Source organism: Neurospora tetraspora (genome assembly GCF_033439725.1).
Source record: "Neurospora tetraspora strain CBS 560.94 chromosome Unknown B0H65scaffold_1, whole genome shotgun sequence".
Taxonomy (NCBI): domain Eukaryota; kingdom Fungi; phylum Ascomycota; class Sordariomycetes; order Sordariales; family Sordariaceae; genus Neurospora; species Neurospora tetraspora.
The window spans coordinates 3,919,609-3,935,398 of NW_026944383.1; the positions used below are offsets into that span (position 1 = coordinate 3,919,609).

General features: G+C 53.1%; 6 protein-coding genes across 6 annotated transcripts; 5 read left to right on the top strand and 1 right to left on the bottom strand.

Moving 5' to 3' along the window:
- Positions 1-549: 549 nt before the first annotated feature.
- Positions 550-2,835, top strand: B0H65DRAFT_35953 (PLC-like phosphodiesterase). The gene is made up of 3 exons (XM_062823671.1): positions 550-629; positions 748-792; positions 854-2,835. The coding sequence occupies exon 3, from the start codon at positions 872-874 to the stop codon at positions 2,669-2,671; it is 1,800 nt and encodes a 599-aa protein (XP_062686468.1). The 5' UTR covers positions 550-629; positions 748-792; positions 854-871; the 3' UTR covers positions 2,672-2,835.
- A 1,188-nt stretch (positions 2,836-4,023) lies between these two features.
- B0H65DRAFT_35764 (uncharacterized protein) lies at positions 4,024-5,903 on the top strand. Its single transcript, XM_062823670.1, has one exon. It carries the CDS (start codon positions 4,365-4,367, stop codon positions 5,742-5,744), a length of 1,380 nt encoding a protein of 459 aa, XP_062686469.1. The 5' UTR covers positions 4,024-4,364; the 3' UTR covers positions 5,745-5,903.
- A 944-nt stretch (positions 5,904-6,847) lies between these two features.
- B0H65DRAFT_505058 (uncharacterized protein) lies at positions 6,848-8,605 on the bottom strand (the record flags this gene model as incomplete). The annotated part of the gene is made up of 1 exon (XM_062827962.1): positions 6,848-8,605. The coding sequence occupies one exon, from the start codon at positions 8,603-8,605 to the stop codon at positions 6,848-6,850; it is 1,758 nt and encodes a 585-aa protein (XP_062686470.1).
- A 706-nt stretch (positions 8,606-9,311) lies between these two features.
- Positions 9,312-10,764, top strand: B0H65DRAFT_584818 (HotDog domain-containing protein). Its single transcript, XM_062830909.1, has 2 exons — positions 9,312-9,744; positions 9,804-10,764. Exons 1-2 carry the CDS (start codon positions 9,576-9,578, stop codon positions 10,565-10,567), a joined length of 933 nt encoding a protein of 310 aa, XP_062686471.1. The 5' UTR covers positions 9,312-9,575; the 3' UTR covers positions 10,568-10,764.
- A 55-nt stretch (positions 10,765-10,819) lies between these two features.
- Positions 10,820-13,232, top strand: B0H65DRAFT_36011 (uncharacterized protein). Its single transcript, XM_062823673.1, has 3 exons — positions 10,820-11,219; positions 11,275-11,689; positions 11,764-13,232. The coding sequence occupies exons 1-3, from the start codon at positions 11,045-11,047 to the stop codon at positions 12,998-13,000; spliced, it is 1,827 nt and encodes a 608-aa protein (XP_062686472.1). The 5' UTR covers positions 10,820-11,044; the 3' UTR covers positions 13,001-13,232.
- B0H65DRAFT_36036 (uncharacterized protein) lies at positions 13,233-15,768 on the top strand. The gene is made up of 2 exons (XM_062823674.1): positions 13,233-15,448; positions 15,515-15,768. The coding sequence occupies exon 1, from the start codon at positions 13,465-13,467 to the stop codon at positions 15,439-15,441; it is 1,977 nt and encodes a 658-aa protein (XP_062686473.1). The 5' UTR covers positions 13,233-13,464; the 3' UTR covers positions 15,442-15,448; positions 15,515-15,768.
- Positions 15,769-15,790: the final 22 nt, after the last annotated feature.

A 15,790-nucleotide genomic window follows, 5' to 3' on the forward strand; every position in this document is an offset into this window, starting at 1 on the left:
TTTCTCGAACTCTCTTGCTCCCCACTGGCAACTTTGAAAACTTCGCGAGCCGGTTCGTGACAAGTTATCTTCGCATTCGTTCGTAAGTGGGGCCCTAATGGCCTTACAAGTAAACGCATCAGCACCAGACCGAGAGATCAACAAGTATTTCTTCAGCCCTAAATGAGGGGCTTAAAAAATTCCAGTGATTTTTTGTTATATTTTGTCTATAAAATGCGACTAGCCCCCTTCAGTGATTTTCAGTAGTTATACCATACTGTGCTGGGTTGACTTTATGGCTTGACTTGTTACGTCACTGCGCATTATTGCCTTCACAAATGTGGACGGAAAGCCGAACCTCATTTTACTTTCCGGGCTCCCGGGGAATGCGGTGTAGCTCAGGAGTTTGGTTTTAACTCTTTCCATTTCATCGAAGATCCTCACCAAGATATTAGATCTCAAATACAAGACATTGTTGATTTTCCTAGCTGGTTTTCCCCCCTATGAAATTGTTCGATTCTTATCGTGCTTGATCTAATCTAGCCAAGAGAATAACCTCAACCGCATCCATCCCAAAGAAACATTCAGTTATACGACTTGAAAAGTTTCCAGAAGCTCGAGTCAAGTCAGACGAACAGACATTTCTATATGTAAGAGATCATGGATTGAATAGATGTGTCTCTTTCTCCGACAAAATAGCGCAACCATATCATCACAATCTGCGCGCTCGGAACTTTTATATGCATCTCTCTGACGAGTTCATCCCAGTTGTACAACGTCACGCAAGCTCAGCTCAGGGGTAGGCTCAGGCGAGTAAGAATCGCCTGTTCTCCCAAGACAGTCTGATACTCACAGCCAGCTGGTCTTGAAAAAGACGAGAGAGGGGACTTCCATGTCCAGCTACCTCGAGACGAGAGCATATGCTCTACCGCATAAGGCTGCTACGGTTCCCATAGTATTACCATCAACCCGGCGGAACGGTCGGATCGACACAGTCAAGATGGTCAAGATGGGGAATCTCACCATCCGCAACCTAACCATCACGCCGCTCGAGCTGAAGGAAGTGGAGCGCCACGAGGACCCTACCAAGGCTCGCAAGCCGAACGGGTTGGCGAAGATCACGGCGCGCATCACCGGCAAATCCAACAAATCGTCTCCTCCAGCACCAACCGCCGCCGCCGCAACGGACAACCTCAACGGTGCGGCCAAGGAGCCAGGGGCAGCCAGCAAGCAAGACATCACCGATGTCCATATCCAGCCCTTCTCCGAACATGAGACCTCGATCCCACTACCCGATGCCTCCAAAGGCGAATCCCTCCGCCTCACCTTCTCCGAGCCTGGTACCCCATACACCTACTCCGTCTCCATCCCTGGCCCATCACCGCGGAGCATCGTCATGAAAGCCAACCCTCCACCGCAAGATCAAAACCAAGACCAACAAGACCAACAAGACCAACAAGTTCCCCCATCCGACCGCGAATTCACCCTCATCTACATGCCCCACCACTCCTTCCTCGCCATCTTCAGCAGCGCCCACCTCAACCGCTGGATGGCCGAGCTCGATCCGTCCTACCCCTTATCGGCCCTCAGCATCCCCGGAACGCACAACAGCCCAACCTGCTACGTCTCCCTTCCCTCTGTGCGGTGCCAAGCCGTTTCCGTCCGCGAGCAACTCGATAACGGCGTGCGCTTCCTGGACGTGCGTGTCTCCTGCCCATCACCCTCCTCGCGCTCGCCGTCCCCTACCAAAACCGCTTCTCCCCGGCTCGACACACCCGACTCTATACCCGGCGCCTACCCGATAAGTCCCACCTCGACTCAGACAGAAACTCGGACAGACACCAACCCGCCCGCCCCCCAACCCGAACTCTCGCCGCAGGCTCCGGAACCAGCATACAAAGACAAGACCAAAGCGCCCAACCTCAGCCTAGTCCACTCCGCTTTTCCCGTCGCTTTATCAGGAACCAGGTACTTCCACGACCTGCTATCGGAGTGCTACGCCTTCCTGGACGCCAACCCTTCCGAGACGCTGCTGATGTCGATCAAGCGCGAAGGGACGGGGCGCGGGACGGACCAGAACTTATCTACTTACATGGCCGCGCGCTATCTGACGCCGGATAGGTGGTATACCAAGCCTGAGATCCCGACGCTGGAGCAGGCGCGCGGACGCATCGTTCTGGTCAGGCGGTTCCTTTTGGATCCGAGTCTGCAGGCTTCGGGGATGGGGATTGATGGTTCGGTGTGGCCTGACAACTGCGCGGATGGGACGTGCGGGAGCGAGACGATTCGGATTCAGGATTATTATGAGGTCGGGCAGACGCAGCATATTGAGAAGAAGATCGGGTTTGCGAGGGAGCAGTTGATGAGGGCGGCACAGCAGGTGTTTGTGCCGCCTGGGATGCCGGGTTCGGAGGCTGCTGGAGGTCCGTTGCCTCTGTTTATCAACTTTCTGAGCGGCAGCAACTTCTTCAATGCGAGTTGCTGGCCCGAGAAGATCGCGGCCAAGATCAACCCATCCATGATAGAGTATCTGTGTATGGGCCACGGAGCTCCTCAGAAGCAACCGGGCGAGCTTACCGTTGGCGATGCTGGGACTGGTATCGTAGTAACAGATTGGGTTGGGAATAGTGGTGATTGGGATCTGATACGCTGCATCGTTGGTTGGAACGCGAGGCTGCAGTTGAGGCGATAAAAGTACACGGGTGGTCAAAGTACAGCGGGAATTTTCAGGATACGCATTCATCACATGGGACTGAGCACAACAAGAATCAGATCAAAGTCATGAAAAGAGCAATAATTCAGATATCGCTACCTAAACACCCAAACGCCACCAACCCCAATGCTAATTGCTCGAAGGGACGCCTAGAACTGAGAAACTGTTAGCCTCTGCCAGAATTTTTGTACAGCGAACGAAGCAGATCTCGAAAAGATTATTTTCAGTCTGGTGAAACGGTTAGCAAAAAGCCCATCATGAACGAGAATAGGGCAGAAAAACATACCTCATTAAATCAGATTTTGTTTAGTGTTCATTCCAACCCGAAGGAAGGTCAAACAGTGTGAATATCGTCTCATCAGATAATAAAAGAGAAAGTGCGAACGCGCAAAAGTTATTACCTGCGGATCGGCATGTTAGTCCACAGATCCCAAGACGCTCTGATGTGTTGACAAGAGATGGTGCAAGGGCACGAAATCAGCTGACGAGTTCTCAGCAAGAATTTCTCCCTGAACCCCGCCCACAGGATGTACAGTCCTGCTTTGATGGACGAGGACAGAGAGGCTTCATTTATGTCCGCCCGTTCGTTCAAATCTTCGTCATAGTGCCAGGATGATGAAAGTGAGCCATGAGCATACCTGAAAAGTCGCGAGTTAGCAATGTGTCAGAACGAAGGCATGAAACAAGCAACAGATGGTTATGAATCCAATCAGACAAGGCTGAAACTAGTAAAGTATTCCACATGATGTATTAAGCTTGAGGAATTCCCTATTTTGTACGTTGATCATCACGGAGAGGGGGGCGAAGAGAAAAAAAAATGTTGGAACAAACCTTTTGATGTGTGAAGAAATGATATCGTGGAGAGCAACCAGAACGGTCGTCATGAGCCATTGTTGAAAAAACACCAGCACTGAAGGCAGAAGAGTTAGCATTAAGTTCATGACCAAACGACACCAATAAGCCTTGCTGCCAATTTTGCTCTCAGGGTAATTCTAGAGTAAATTGGTGTCCCCATGGGCTAGGTAAGAATTGGATTGTTCGTGTAAGGTCATCACAGTAGCAATTGACTTGCGCAGCAGGCAGAGAGGGGTAACAAAAAGTTGCAGTGCTTACCTTGCCGTGAAATGAAGTCTGAAGCATCAGTGCCGGCGACAAAATAACGATGTCGCGCGGGCGACCGACGCTCCAGACTTCCTGGTTGGTAAGAAGAAAAGAAGTCGAAGCTTGGAGCTCGGGAGAAATTTTTGGCTTAAAACCCCAATCCAATCCGTGTGGGGCGGCCGATGTGATGGGCCGGGTTGGGGACGAGGGGAGGGCTCGACCCCACCTGGATTTGCACTAGACTAGGTTTCAGCTCCGCCGCAGCACTGCCAGCTGTCCGCTCGCCCATGCATCAATCGAAGCATTGGGTCTTCCGCCAACTCTTTTAGTTGCATGTTAGTCGTCAGCTGCCTCATAGGTCTGTAACAGTTGCCGCCGGCGGTGGCGAATCCTTATCGATAAGGCCTCCCATTCATTGACATCCCGACCACACCCGTCTCAATCGTCATCACCTCCCTCCTCCCCGATCATCGAAACATCGACATCATAAACATCACCAGATTTTGAATCGGGTTGTAGACGTGGCGTGAGAGAACAGAAATCTCACTCAATCTCGATACAACCACGCAAAATGTCTCCCGCCGGGGGAGGCATGTGGGCCACCGCCGCCCTGCGTGTTCTCGGCAAGAATCTGGCGCGCACGTCCAAGATGCTTCGCTCGAAGCTCGCCGCCGCCGCGACACGTTCATCGAATCCAGCCCAACAACTCCAGCCCATTGCCGTACGTAGCGGTGTCAACAGCAGCCGCCAACCCATTCATCCCGCCGCATGGCTCCGCCAGCAGAAGAGCGGCCGAGGTGGTGCAAAGTGGCACTCGACCTACGCTGACATCAATGCCACTGTCCGTCGCTACATCAGCAACACCGCTGGGAAACAGTCCCCTTCATCCGGTCAATCCCGCTTTGACCGTTCCAAGTTCCCGGTCTCTGCTACCTCCCAGGCCGTAGCCCAGTTCCCCGGCCGGGCTCCCTTCGCCTCCACCCTCCGACCGAACCTCACCGGAGGCGCCCTCCCCCGTACCGCAGGCGGCTACTCCTTCTCCGGGGCCGGTCGTGCAGGCGGCAAGCGGTACTTCAGCCACACACCCACCGCCCCCGCCCAAGTCGTCCAGAACGTGAGCCAAGCCGTTCGCGCCTTCTGGCTCTCTGGCCAGCGCGCTCACTTCGACGGGTACTCCGCCGACGGCCGGAAGCTGTACCGGGCCGTCAGCGTGGACGAGGAGAAGGCACGCAACAAGCTTGCGGTTGCTCCCCACGCTCCCGGCTCGTTCATCGACTTCCACATCAGCCCCTCCGTCACGGCTCTCAGCCCCTTGGGCGCCATGATCCCTTCTTCCCAGAGCGTCAAGGCCGAGATCCAGACCGCTGGCGCCACGCTTCTCGCCGACAACTTCCTCGACGTCCTTTCCGTGGACTTTGCCCGCACGCTGAAGGATCTCGCAGCCGTCATGGCGGATCTGAAGGCTCTCGCTCGGTTGGGCGATCTGCCAATCTCTCTGGAGCGGGCCGACCTGCTGAGGGTTCGGTTCCCGGGTGTAGATGCCGAAACGGTCGAGCGGCTGTGCAACGACGTCGGCGTTCAGCGTGGCATCATTAGAGAAGATCCCGACTTCGATTCCGACGCCGGTGTCCAGGTCGCGCTGCGGTTTCCGTACGCCCCTGACAACGGCTGCTCCAAGACACTCACGTCGCCAAACGTGACCGTGCGGACGAGGGTCTCGTCAGAGAGTTCGGAACTCGACGACGCGTTCGTAGAGGAGGTCGAGGAGAACCCGTGGCTATTGGCATCGGAACATTCTGCTGTCTCGGAAGAGTCGGAAGGTTACGAGAGCATGTCGCCGTCTCTGAAGAGTGCTTCTAGTGAGCACTGCTCGGAGGACCGATATGAAGGGTTAGAGGGGATTTACAAGTTTCTGGAGGAATGTGATCGTGCGAGGGTGATGAGGTTTTAAAGGGTTTCCTTTTGCCTGTCCGGTGATTGGTGGGGGATCTCTTTTGTAATGATATCAGGTTATCGGTGGGCTGATGGTTGATCATCATCATCATCATCAGCACACGATAAGTGGGAGCAAGGGGTATGGATACGGGCCGTTCTGTTTTTTTCTTGGGATGTTTTTGGTACATATGGCGTGTTTTTAAGGATACCTCACTCCCTTTTGTCGTTTTCAGTAATCAATTTTCTTTTGCCCCTCGCTATGAGGGACCGAACTACTTGCATGTACTGAAGATATGGCTGGCCCCGTCTGAGCGGCTGCTGTCATGGTTTCCAGTTTATTCCCGTTTGACAAGATAACAAGATTGTATCTGCAGCATTTGACCGTGTTGCCCATAACACGCTTTCTCCGTCCCACAAACCTGCTTGTCCTCGCTGTTACTATCGAAACATATGATACTGACATGGGTATCTATTCCGACAAGTGATTCTATATAGCAATCAATGATGAAGCACCAAATATCGAACATGAAATGGAAAAAGGCAAGAAAAGGTCTAGTATTCTCTCCCAACCCGTCCTGTGTGAAGGTTTCAAGATGACCATTCCATAACGCAAATATGTTACGCCACGCCACACACACAAAAGTCCGCCGTGTATTGCGCCCATCTAGCCCCCCTTTGTTTTCTCGCCGTCCTTCTAGAAATATGTCTTTTTTTACCCACCGCTGCGCCGAATCAGAAAATAAAAGCAAATATGCAATAATAACCTTCCGCTCGCCACTGTGAATGCTACCATGCGCTCTAGTTGTGAATGCCAACCATGTTGGATGAACCACCCGCTTGTTCCGCTCTTTTGAGTAAACCGTGAGCCCGTCCGTGAAGACCCGTCTATGCATCCCGCTTGCGCTATGTATAGGGAATTGTGGTACGAAATGGCGAGTGATGGAGAATAACTCTGCTGTCCTTAGGCGCGGAGATGATGTCTCCTCCCTTGAACTGCCATAGAGCAGCCTGCTGGGACCTCAAATCTTCGCCCGTCGTCAATAGTCCATCTCTGGCTCTGCTGATCGGTACCCGCTCGCCTTCAAATTTTTTTTTTGCTTTTTCTCCCAACTGTCAGAATCACTTGTGCTTCCTGAACTTAGCCGCCAAACTACCAGACTGATTTGGCTTGTGCTTCCAGTTCTTCTGGCCCTGGCCATTCTGATGTCCATGTTTGTTCTTCTTGAACTCCTTCTCCCTCTTCTCCCCAAAACTCGACCCCGACTCCGCCGCCACCGAGGACTTCTTGAGCGAAGCAACCTCCTCCGCAACCCTCTTGTTATGACCCTTCTTGAGCACCTGCTTCGACAGACTGTCATCACCGCCCGACCGGTTCTTCTTGTTAGCACCACCCTTGCCCGACTTGTGGGAACCAGAAGAGGGATCGGCAGGACCGATACCGCCGGACATCATCATGTCGTTGTGGCCCGTGTTGCGACCGGTCTTCCTCCACTTGGGGCGCTTGCTCTTGGGCCTGTTGTCGTCGTAGACGAGGTCGTCGTAGCCGAGCGGGTTGTCGAGCATTTCCTGGACCTTGATGACGAAGAGCTCTTTCCTGATTTCAGGCGGCACGTTCGGGTAGGGCTTGTATGACTTGTCGATGGCGGCAGGAGTCATGGCGGCACCGGAACATGTGGGGGGTTCTGCTGAGGTCTTGGACTTTTTCGCCTTGGGCTGCTCGGTGGCGCCTTCCGACTGGTCGTCTTCATCCCGCTTGTGCTTCTTGGACTTCTTCATCTCGGAAGCTGGTTGAGCGTCGGCCTTGAGCTTCTTCTCCTTCTCCTTCTGGAGTTCTTGACCGTCCTGCTTGTCGCTGCTCGACTTCTGCTTCTTCTCGTGCTTTTGGTCTACTGACTTCTTGGGCGTCAGAGCGCCGCTGGTGGTTGTTGGTCCCGCATCCTCTTTGGTTTTTTGGGTAGACGACTTGGACTCCTTCGATGAAGCTACAGCCTCGACGTTGATCGTGATCTTGAACTTTTCCGCTTTGGGAGTGGGTTTTTCTGTGACAATATCGGCCTTAGTTTGTGAGGGGGTAACTGCAGCTGAAGAGGAAGTCGTCTTTTGCTTGGTCGACTTCGTCACGGATTTGACCAAGCTGTCACAGTCGGACAGATCGGGTGTCGTGATGTTCGTGGAAAGTGAGTCAACCGTCCTGGTGTCTGACTTGACTGTTTCGTCGGAGCTGCTGGTGACGCTAGGAGCCTTGCTGCTGTCATTATTACGATGATCGTCTACACTGAAACTGATTTGGGGAAGAGCGTGGGGTTTGGCGGATGATGGCTCTGGGGAGACTTGGGGTGACGTCTTTTGTAGATGCTTGGAGGCGGAAGCGCTGGGTCTCGAGTTTTTCAAGGTATGAGCATTGCTGAGGGTGCCCATGGTGTTCTCTAAGAAAGCACCGGCTTTTTGCAATCGCTTCCTAGATTCTGCCCACTGGGATCTCCTTTGCGCATAACGTTTAACGGCACGTTTGGCAAATGGGCAAGTTGTTTGGTACAGTTTCCTGAGTTCGGCGTCTGCTCTGTCACGGCTGGCCTGGTACCGCCTCTCGGCTTGCGCAAGGTACTCCTCCTTTGAAAGGGGCTTGTGAGTTTTCTTTTCGGTGGTGGTGGTTGTGAAGCTGGATTTCGGGCCATTTGCGGGCGCAACTGATGGCAAAACGAAAGGGTTTCTGGGAGTGCTGGCAGGTGCGGTCTCTGCATTTGGTGCTGTTGCCGTTTTGAAAAGAAAGCGGCTTGGTTCGGTGGCCGAAGCCCCAGCGCTCTGCACACCAGAGGTGCTTTTTGCTGACCCCTTGTTTGGTCGCATACCGTCCGCCTTGCTCTTATTGCCAGCCATGGTTCTTATTGTGAGGCCGATGTTGGCGTTTGTCGATGCTGTGACTAGACTCAAATTCTGAAGCGCAAAGTGATGCGGTCGGGGAGTGCGTGTTGACTTTGAAATGAAAGACGAGAGAATCATTCACTGCGGGCGGCCGGCAGGTGAACAATAACAGCGCAAACAATTCTCGAAAGAAATATGAAAAAGGTATCACGCGCCCGGAGAACACCTGGAGATGACGAATGCAATGATGCTATTCAGTGAAGGGGAACCTGGATGAGGGCTCACGACCCCTTCACTTGGACAGGCGGTGGTCTGGAAATTTTTGGTGTTGTTACTTATCTTATCAGGCTTGTGCCCCCTGTTTTCGGGGGACATCCACTCCTGCTCTCCATCAACAAACCGGCGTGGACATCACACTAACCTTGAAGTAGACAAGAGGCATTTTGGAGGCTCACAGACATCTTTCGAGGCCGAGTGCCAAATGCTCTCATACATTTGGGGTCTTGATGAGCTTGGATTGGCAAGATTCTATATATAATCGACATCGCAACCTTTGATACCACTTCACCAACCAAGCCAATATGATGAACTCTTCTCACTCTCTCTTCAGTAGGACTCCCGAGTGCAAAAGGGCGCCGAGCGGGCGCTTAACCCAATGCGGTCTAGAAGCTGTCGCGAATGCGGACACGGGCACTACCCCACACAGTGAACCTCTACAGGTAGCTCAGGCCTGCCGAGGTACTATCGGCCTGCCTTATCCCCCGCATCCCTCCACCGGCATCGCAACCGACCGGGTTTCAACCAGGCGATTCTCTTGTCCGAGAAGCGACAGGGAGACTGTTGATACATAAAAGCCTGTGACAGCTCCCCCCTTTTGTGCTCGTCGCTTTGTAAAATTGTATTCTGTAATTCTAATCTTGTACCAACCTCCGTCCCACGACACCTCATTCTTGTATATCTCTTTGCCACATATTAAACTTTCACAATGGCTGGCCCCGGAGTTGGTTTCGAGTACCCGTCCAAGAGTGTCTCTTGGTGCAAGAGGGATCTTTTGCTCTTTGCCCAGTCCATTGGATGCAAGGCCGAGGAGCTTCACTTCCTCTACGAGCTTCATCCCAACTTCGCTCCTTTCCCCACCTACCCTCTGGCTTTGTGTGAGTACATCTTGCAGTTGCTCGGTTGTCTTGCCAATGTATAACTAACGGTCTTGCAGCTTTCAAGCTTGATTCTTCAGATGTAGTCGACTTCTATGCCGCCCAGAAGTCCGTTGCCATCCCCGGCGTGCCTGTCTTCGACCCCGCTCGTGTCGTTGACGGACAGCGCCGGATCGAGTTCTTCAAGCAGCTTCCCACCTCCTCCGAGGGCAAGAAGTTCGAGTCGCGGACCAAGGTTGTCGGCGTCTATGACAAGGGTCGCCCGGGCTCTGTCGTTGAGACCCAGACCGATATCGTAGATGCTGCCAACAACGAGGTTTACTCGCGCATCCACACCTCTTCCTTCTACGTCAACCAGGGCAACTGGGGTGGCCCCAAGGGTCCCGCCACCCAGAACTTCCCCCCGCCCAAGGACAAGAAGCCCGATGCTGTGTTTGAGAACCAGACGACTCCCGAGACCCCCTTGCTGTACCGCCTCAACGGCGACTACAACCCCCTCCATGCCGATCCCGAGCCCGGCAAGAAGATGGGCTTTGGAGGCGTCATTATTCACGGTCTGTACTCGTGGAACTGGGCCTGCCACGGCCTTCTTCAGCACCTTGGCGGCAGCGACCCTGCCAACATCAAGGAGTACCAGGCCCGCTTCGCTAGCCCCGTCCGTGGTGGTGATAAGCTTGTTGCGTCCGCATGGAAGACTGGTGAGATCAAGGATGGCTGGGAGGAGATTCGCTTCCAAGTCCAGATCGAGGGTGGTAAGGTCGTACTCAGCAACGGCCGCGCCTTGATGAAGTGCGTCGGACCTGCTCCTCAGAGCAAGTTGTAAAAGAAACATTGTCATTTTTGTATATATAGGCATGAGCAAGCGGCTGCTGTTTGCATGACATGACAACGAAGGAAAGATTTCATGATACCATAACGATACCAGCAGTAATAACTAATGGACGGATGTTTAATCTTACTGCTAGTGTTAGCGGCATCTTTCACTTGATCGCTTGGGGTCAAAATTTGCAATGCCATGAGTTCGTGATGCGGTGTTGTTGTCCAGTTCTTGCCCCTGGCACCAAAATTCGTGGATCTTATGGCGGCTTGCAGTCAGGTGCAGTGGCGTGGCTGGCTAAAAATGGACGCTCTACAAACCCCTCCACAGTGAATGCCTTCCACTTTATTGTACAGCACGCTCAACTAAAGTCGGTAGCAACCAGTGCAGTGCAAAATCCCATCCATCTTCGACAATCGATATTCGTCTAGCGGTACAGCTCAAAGTGCCTCAAACGGCGGATAATCGAAATATCGTCAAAAGATGGCTTCCGTTACCCCTCACATTGGCCAAAGAAGGTCCTACGACGGCGCCCTGTGCACCGTCCGATTTATTGGTGAACTCGAGGGCACCACTGGCTCATGGCTTGGAGTTGAATGGGATGACCCGACACGCGGCAAACACGCTGGCCAACACAAGGGCATCCGATATTTCACATGTGAGGCTCGCCCATCTTATCATCTAAACGGCATGGCCCTCTAACATTGTCTCAGGCAAATCCAAGTCAGCAACAGCAGCGTCTTTCATCCGTCCAACTAGACCGGCAGATGCACCCCAGACGTTTCTCTCTGCACTCCAGCTCAAGTATGCATCTGACGGACCTTCCGACAATGGACCCGTACTCCCCGGAAAGCAAATCGTTGTCGGAGGCAAGGTTGCTGAGGAGGTCGGCTTTGATAAGATCCGCCGTAAGCAGGCACAATTGAGCGAGCTGAAGATTGTCATCCTTGACGGCTCATGCATCACCTCTGCTTCTTCACCAACAACAGACCCGGAAGATCATCAGACCATCCGCCAGACTTGTCCCAAAGTCGTCGAGCTGGATGTCAGTCGTAACTTGTTCACCGACTTTGGGACTGTGGTGGATATCTGCTCCGAGTTGGATTCCTTGAACAGTCTAAGAGTTAAGTAAGTCCCCCTTTCGCTACTGTCTTCGAAACCAGCTCCATCTGTTGCGTGTGACAAAGGCTGACACCATACAGCGGAAATCGCTTTCAAAACGTCCTCGAACATGAAAAGCTCAATGGACCACATGAAGCCTTCAAAGGCGTCAAGGAGCTCGAAATGGGAGAAACGCTACTAGGTTGGCCTGAGATATGCCATATCGCCTCCAAGTTTCCTTCCTTGACTCTTCTTGAAATTGGCACAAACCAGCTGTCTACTCTCGGACCAATCCCGCCAGCAGTATCCTTCACATCGACACTAGTCTCTCTGAACTTGGAGTTCAACGGGTTTACATCACTTCATGACATCGCTGCTCTCACGACTATCAGCACCCTTCGAAATCTGCATCTGAAGGGTAACTTGATATCCTCTATCACAACCTCTTCATCCACTGAGGTACCAGTCTTTGGAAAGAACCTTCAATACCTTGATATGTCATACAACAAGGTCAGCGATTGGCAATTCGTCGACGCTCTTCTAGACTCCTTCCCTGGATTGACTTCTTTGCGATTCTCCCACAATCCGATCTACGAGAACCCAGGACTCGAGGATGGGGCTATTTCGGAAACGGACGGCTCGAAGAAGGGCACTGCCGCTAGTGATGAGGCATTCATGTTGATGGCTGCGCGTCTCCCGTCCGTTAAGACGCTCAACTTCAGCAATATTACTACTGCGGACCGTACCAACGCAGAGATGTACTATCTCTCTCGCATAGCTCGACAATTGTCAACCACTCCGGAGGCAGACGAAGCCCAAGTGCTTGCACGTCATCGGCGCTGGGCCGAGCTATGTGAACTCTACGGCGAGCCAGTAGTATCGCGTCAACAGGACATCAACCCGAACTTCCTTGAGGCAAGGTTGATTACTGTTCACTTTTACCTCCCCGAGTTGGCGACCAGTGAGTCAGCAGACAACATGTCTGTGCGAGAGAGGATCGTCCAGATACCCAAATCGTTTGACATCTATGCAGTCAAGGGAATTGCTGGGAGAATGTTTGGTCTCCCGCCTCTGAAGCTGCGACTGGTGTGGGAGACTGGTGAGTGGGACCCGGTTGGTGGGTTCGATGACGACGATGGTGACAGCAGTGAAGACGAGGAGATAGAGGCAGAGAGAGAGCGCAGACAGGACGATTCCGCCTCACTGGCAGGCACATCTGTAGCCGGAAAGAAAGGTGGAAGATTTGTGAGGCGCGAGGTTGAGCTGAAGGATGGTCCCCGCCAGTTTGGCTACTGCGTGGATGGTCTCGAGGCCAAAATCAGGGTCGAACTACGGTGAAGATATCACAAGAACAACTTTGTTTTGGTAGACGACCGGCATCTACAGTCTTCAAATGCAAACCCACCATGTTCGACACAACACTACGATCCAAATATGGTTCTCACAAGCGCTTGTTTCGGTCCTTCCAGGCAGTCTTTCCGCTGTGTTTGAAATTTTGTCCGTTTGTTTGTTCGCCCAAAGCTTCAACGCTTGACAAGTTCTCTAAAGATTGTCGGGCAAAATAGCCGCAGCAAACCTGTGTCGACAAAGTGCTAGTCAGAGCGTTACTGCACACTAGACACAGCTCTATAAAGATGGATCGTTCGCTCTGAGTTCGAGCCAACGTCTATAGTCAGAACAAGTCAACCAGAACAAGTCTTATTCCTCCTCCTACAACGAGCCACAGTCTAAGTGATTCAGGGTCTCTTACCTTTCATTGTCCATCTCGCCAAATACCAAGACGTCAACCTCACTCGCCCACCATGATACCGCGACCTCAGTTCTTCGTTGTCCGACCTGACACCGAGGTTTTGCGCAATGATACCGGAGCAATTCAAAGGGAACAAGGTCCTATGGTGCCTTTGGTTGCTGTGGATGAGCTTCCCGACTGGATCGACATCGGCCTACCTCGGGAGCTGACGGTCGAGCAGACCATGGGGCTCTACAACCTCGGTATGGTCCCGCACAACGGAGACGCCTATAGGGTACGGATTATCGAGCCTAATTCTCAAGAGGAATTCGTATGGAAGAGAGATTCGTCCAAAGCCACATTGGTCTCAAGCGGTGCCTGCGCTCCTGGACAGCGGACCACGGCTCATCCTGAGCAATCACAGCGAGTTCAGTATAACGCAACAGCTGCTCCCACCGGACGTAATCCCAATTCGATCCATCCCTCTTCCTCCGCGGAACCCTCTCCGCATACTGCTCACCCCAGCATGGCAGCGGCAAGCCCCAATCCAACCAGGTTGACCCGCGCCGAAGACGAGGCGATGCATACAATGCGATGGGCCGATCTGGTCGAGAGGAGCATCGCCCGAGACACCGAAGCACAGGATCCCCGTTGTCACTCCACCCTCCTCGCCCCTCCTCCTTCTCCCCAGATCGCATCTCATAGTCATCCGACTGTCCTCCGAGATGGCATGTCCGCTATTGGCACTACAAGTACTGCGGATCAAAGGGCAAGCGTTCCTCACAACACAATGGCTACACCACCCAAGCCCGCCGCCAACACCGATGCCGCAACAACTACTTCCAATACCACTACGGTAGCTGCCAATCCTGCTGGTGTCAGCCCGGGCTCTAACACTACATCCGCCAGCACCGCCTCTTCTGTTCCAGCTCCCCAGGAATACTGCCGCCACTGGTGTCAACACGGCACCTGCAAATGGGGCACCTTTTGCCGTCACAAGCACGCCATGCCCACCACTCTCGAAGGGCTCCTCGAGGTTGGACTGTGCGAGATTCCAGCTTGGTGGATTGCTGCTACTGGTATCGGGATGGGTACTAGTAACGGCAAGACGAAGATTGCTGCTGCTGCTACTGGTGCTGGTGGTGGTGGTGGTGGTGGTACTTCTCCCACTACTGGCGCTGGCGGCAACGGCGGCGGCGGCGGCGGCAGCGGTGCTCATCCTCCACCCGTCCCCTGTACTCCCATGGCTCACAATATCCATCACGTACTACCAGCCATGATGGGAGCAGGAGGAGTGGGAGGAGTAGCAGCAATGAAACTAAGCAACAGAAAACTCAAAGCCCAACAGCGCGAATTCAACCAGCGCCTCCGCCTGCTCAGCTCCATGTTGATTCCCCCGGGGTACGGTAGTCCTCACTACCCGCTTCGTCATCCTGCTGATGCGTTGTTGATGCATGGAATGCATGGATATGGTTCTGGTGGCCCTGGTCAACAACAACAACTGCAACAAATGCAACAACAGATGCAACAGCAACAGCAGCAGCAGCAGCAGCAAAGACTTGAACGTAAGGGAGAAAAGACGCCGCTGGATAGGAATCGCAAGAATGTCAAGGTGACTTTTAATGAGGATGGGACGGTGAGTCTTGTTACCGCTGATGATGGGGGTAAGAAGGGGGGTGTTGTTGCTGCTGTTCAGGGACAACAATCTGGAGGGGAGACGGCTGGGACTGCTTCTTCTTCTGCTCCTGCCGGTGCTGGTGCTGGTGCTGCTGCTTCGGTGGCGGCGGTATCGAATGCCGCCGAGACGGGAAAACCCGCCGCTGGCGATAACGGAGTGACTGACGAAATGGACAAGAGAAAGGAGAATGAGGGACCCAAGGATATGAGGCCGGTAAAGAAGGGCCTTGCGGCGTCTATGCATGCTCCCAAGCAGGATCAGGGGCAGGTGGTAGTCACGATTCCGGGCAGCATGAAAGTCACCTGTGAGGATGAAAGTGAGGGCGGGAGTGTGGTGCAGCTGGCTGATGTTCCGCGGCTGGTGGAGATCTAGAGACCGACCACGTTTTTGGGTATGGATGTATGTAAGCAGGAGTTGATGGGGACCGTGAATTAGAGAGACATACTTGGTGTTGAATAGAGTTTGCGTTTCGGATCAAGACATGGACGACTTGTTCTTCTGAGGATGATGAAGCATCGGATGTGAGTGTAGTAGGTCAATGAACATAGGTAGAGTTAGGCCTGAACAACAATATCTCGGAAAGTGAAGCCAACAAACTTGAATGCTTATGTGATCAATCATCTCTACGCCCTAGATAGCCAACAGCTTCCATTGTTTCTTAGTCCATCGGCATCCCTCATCACCGGCCGGCCAGACTAGTCTAGGCCAGACTCGACGTCCG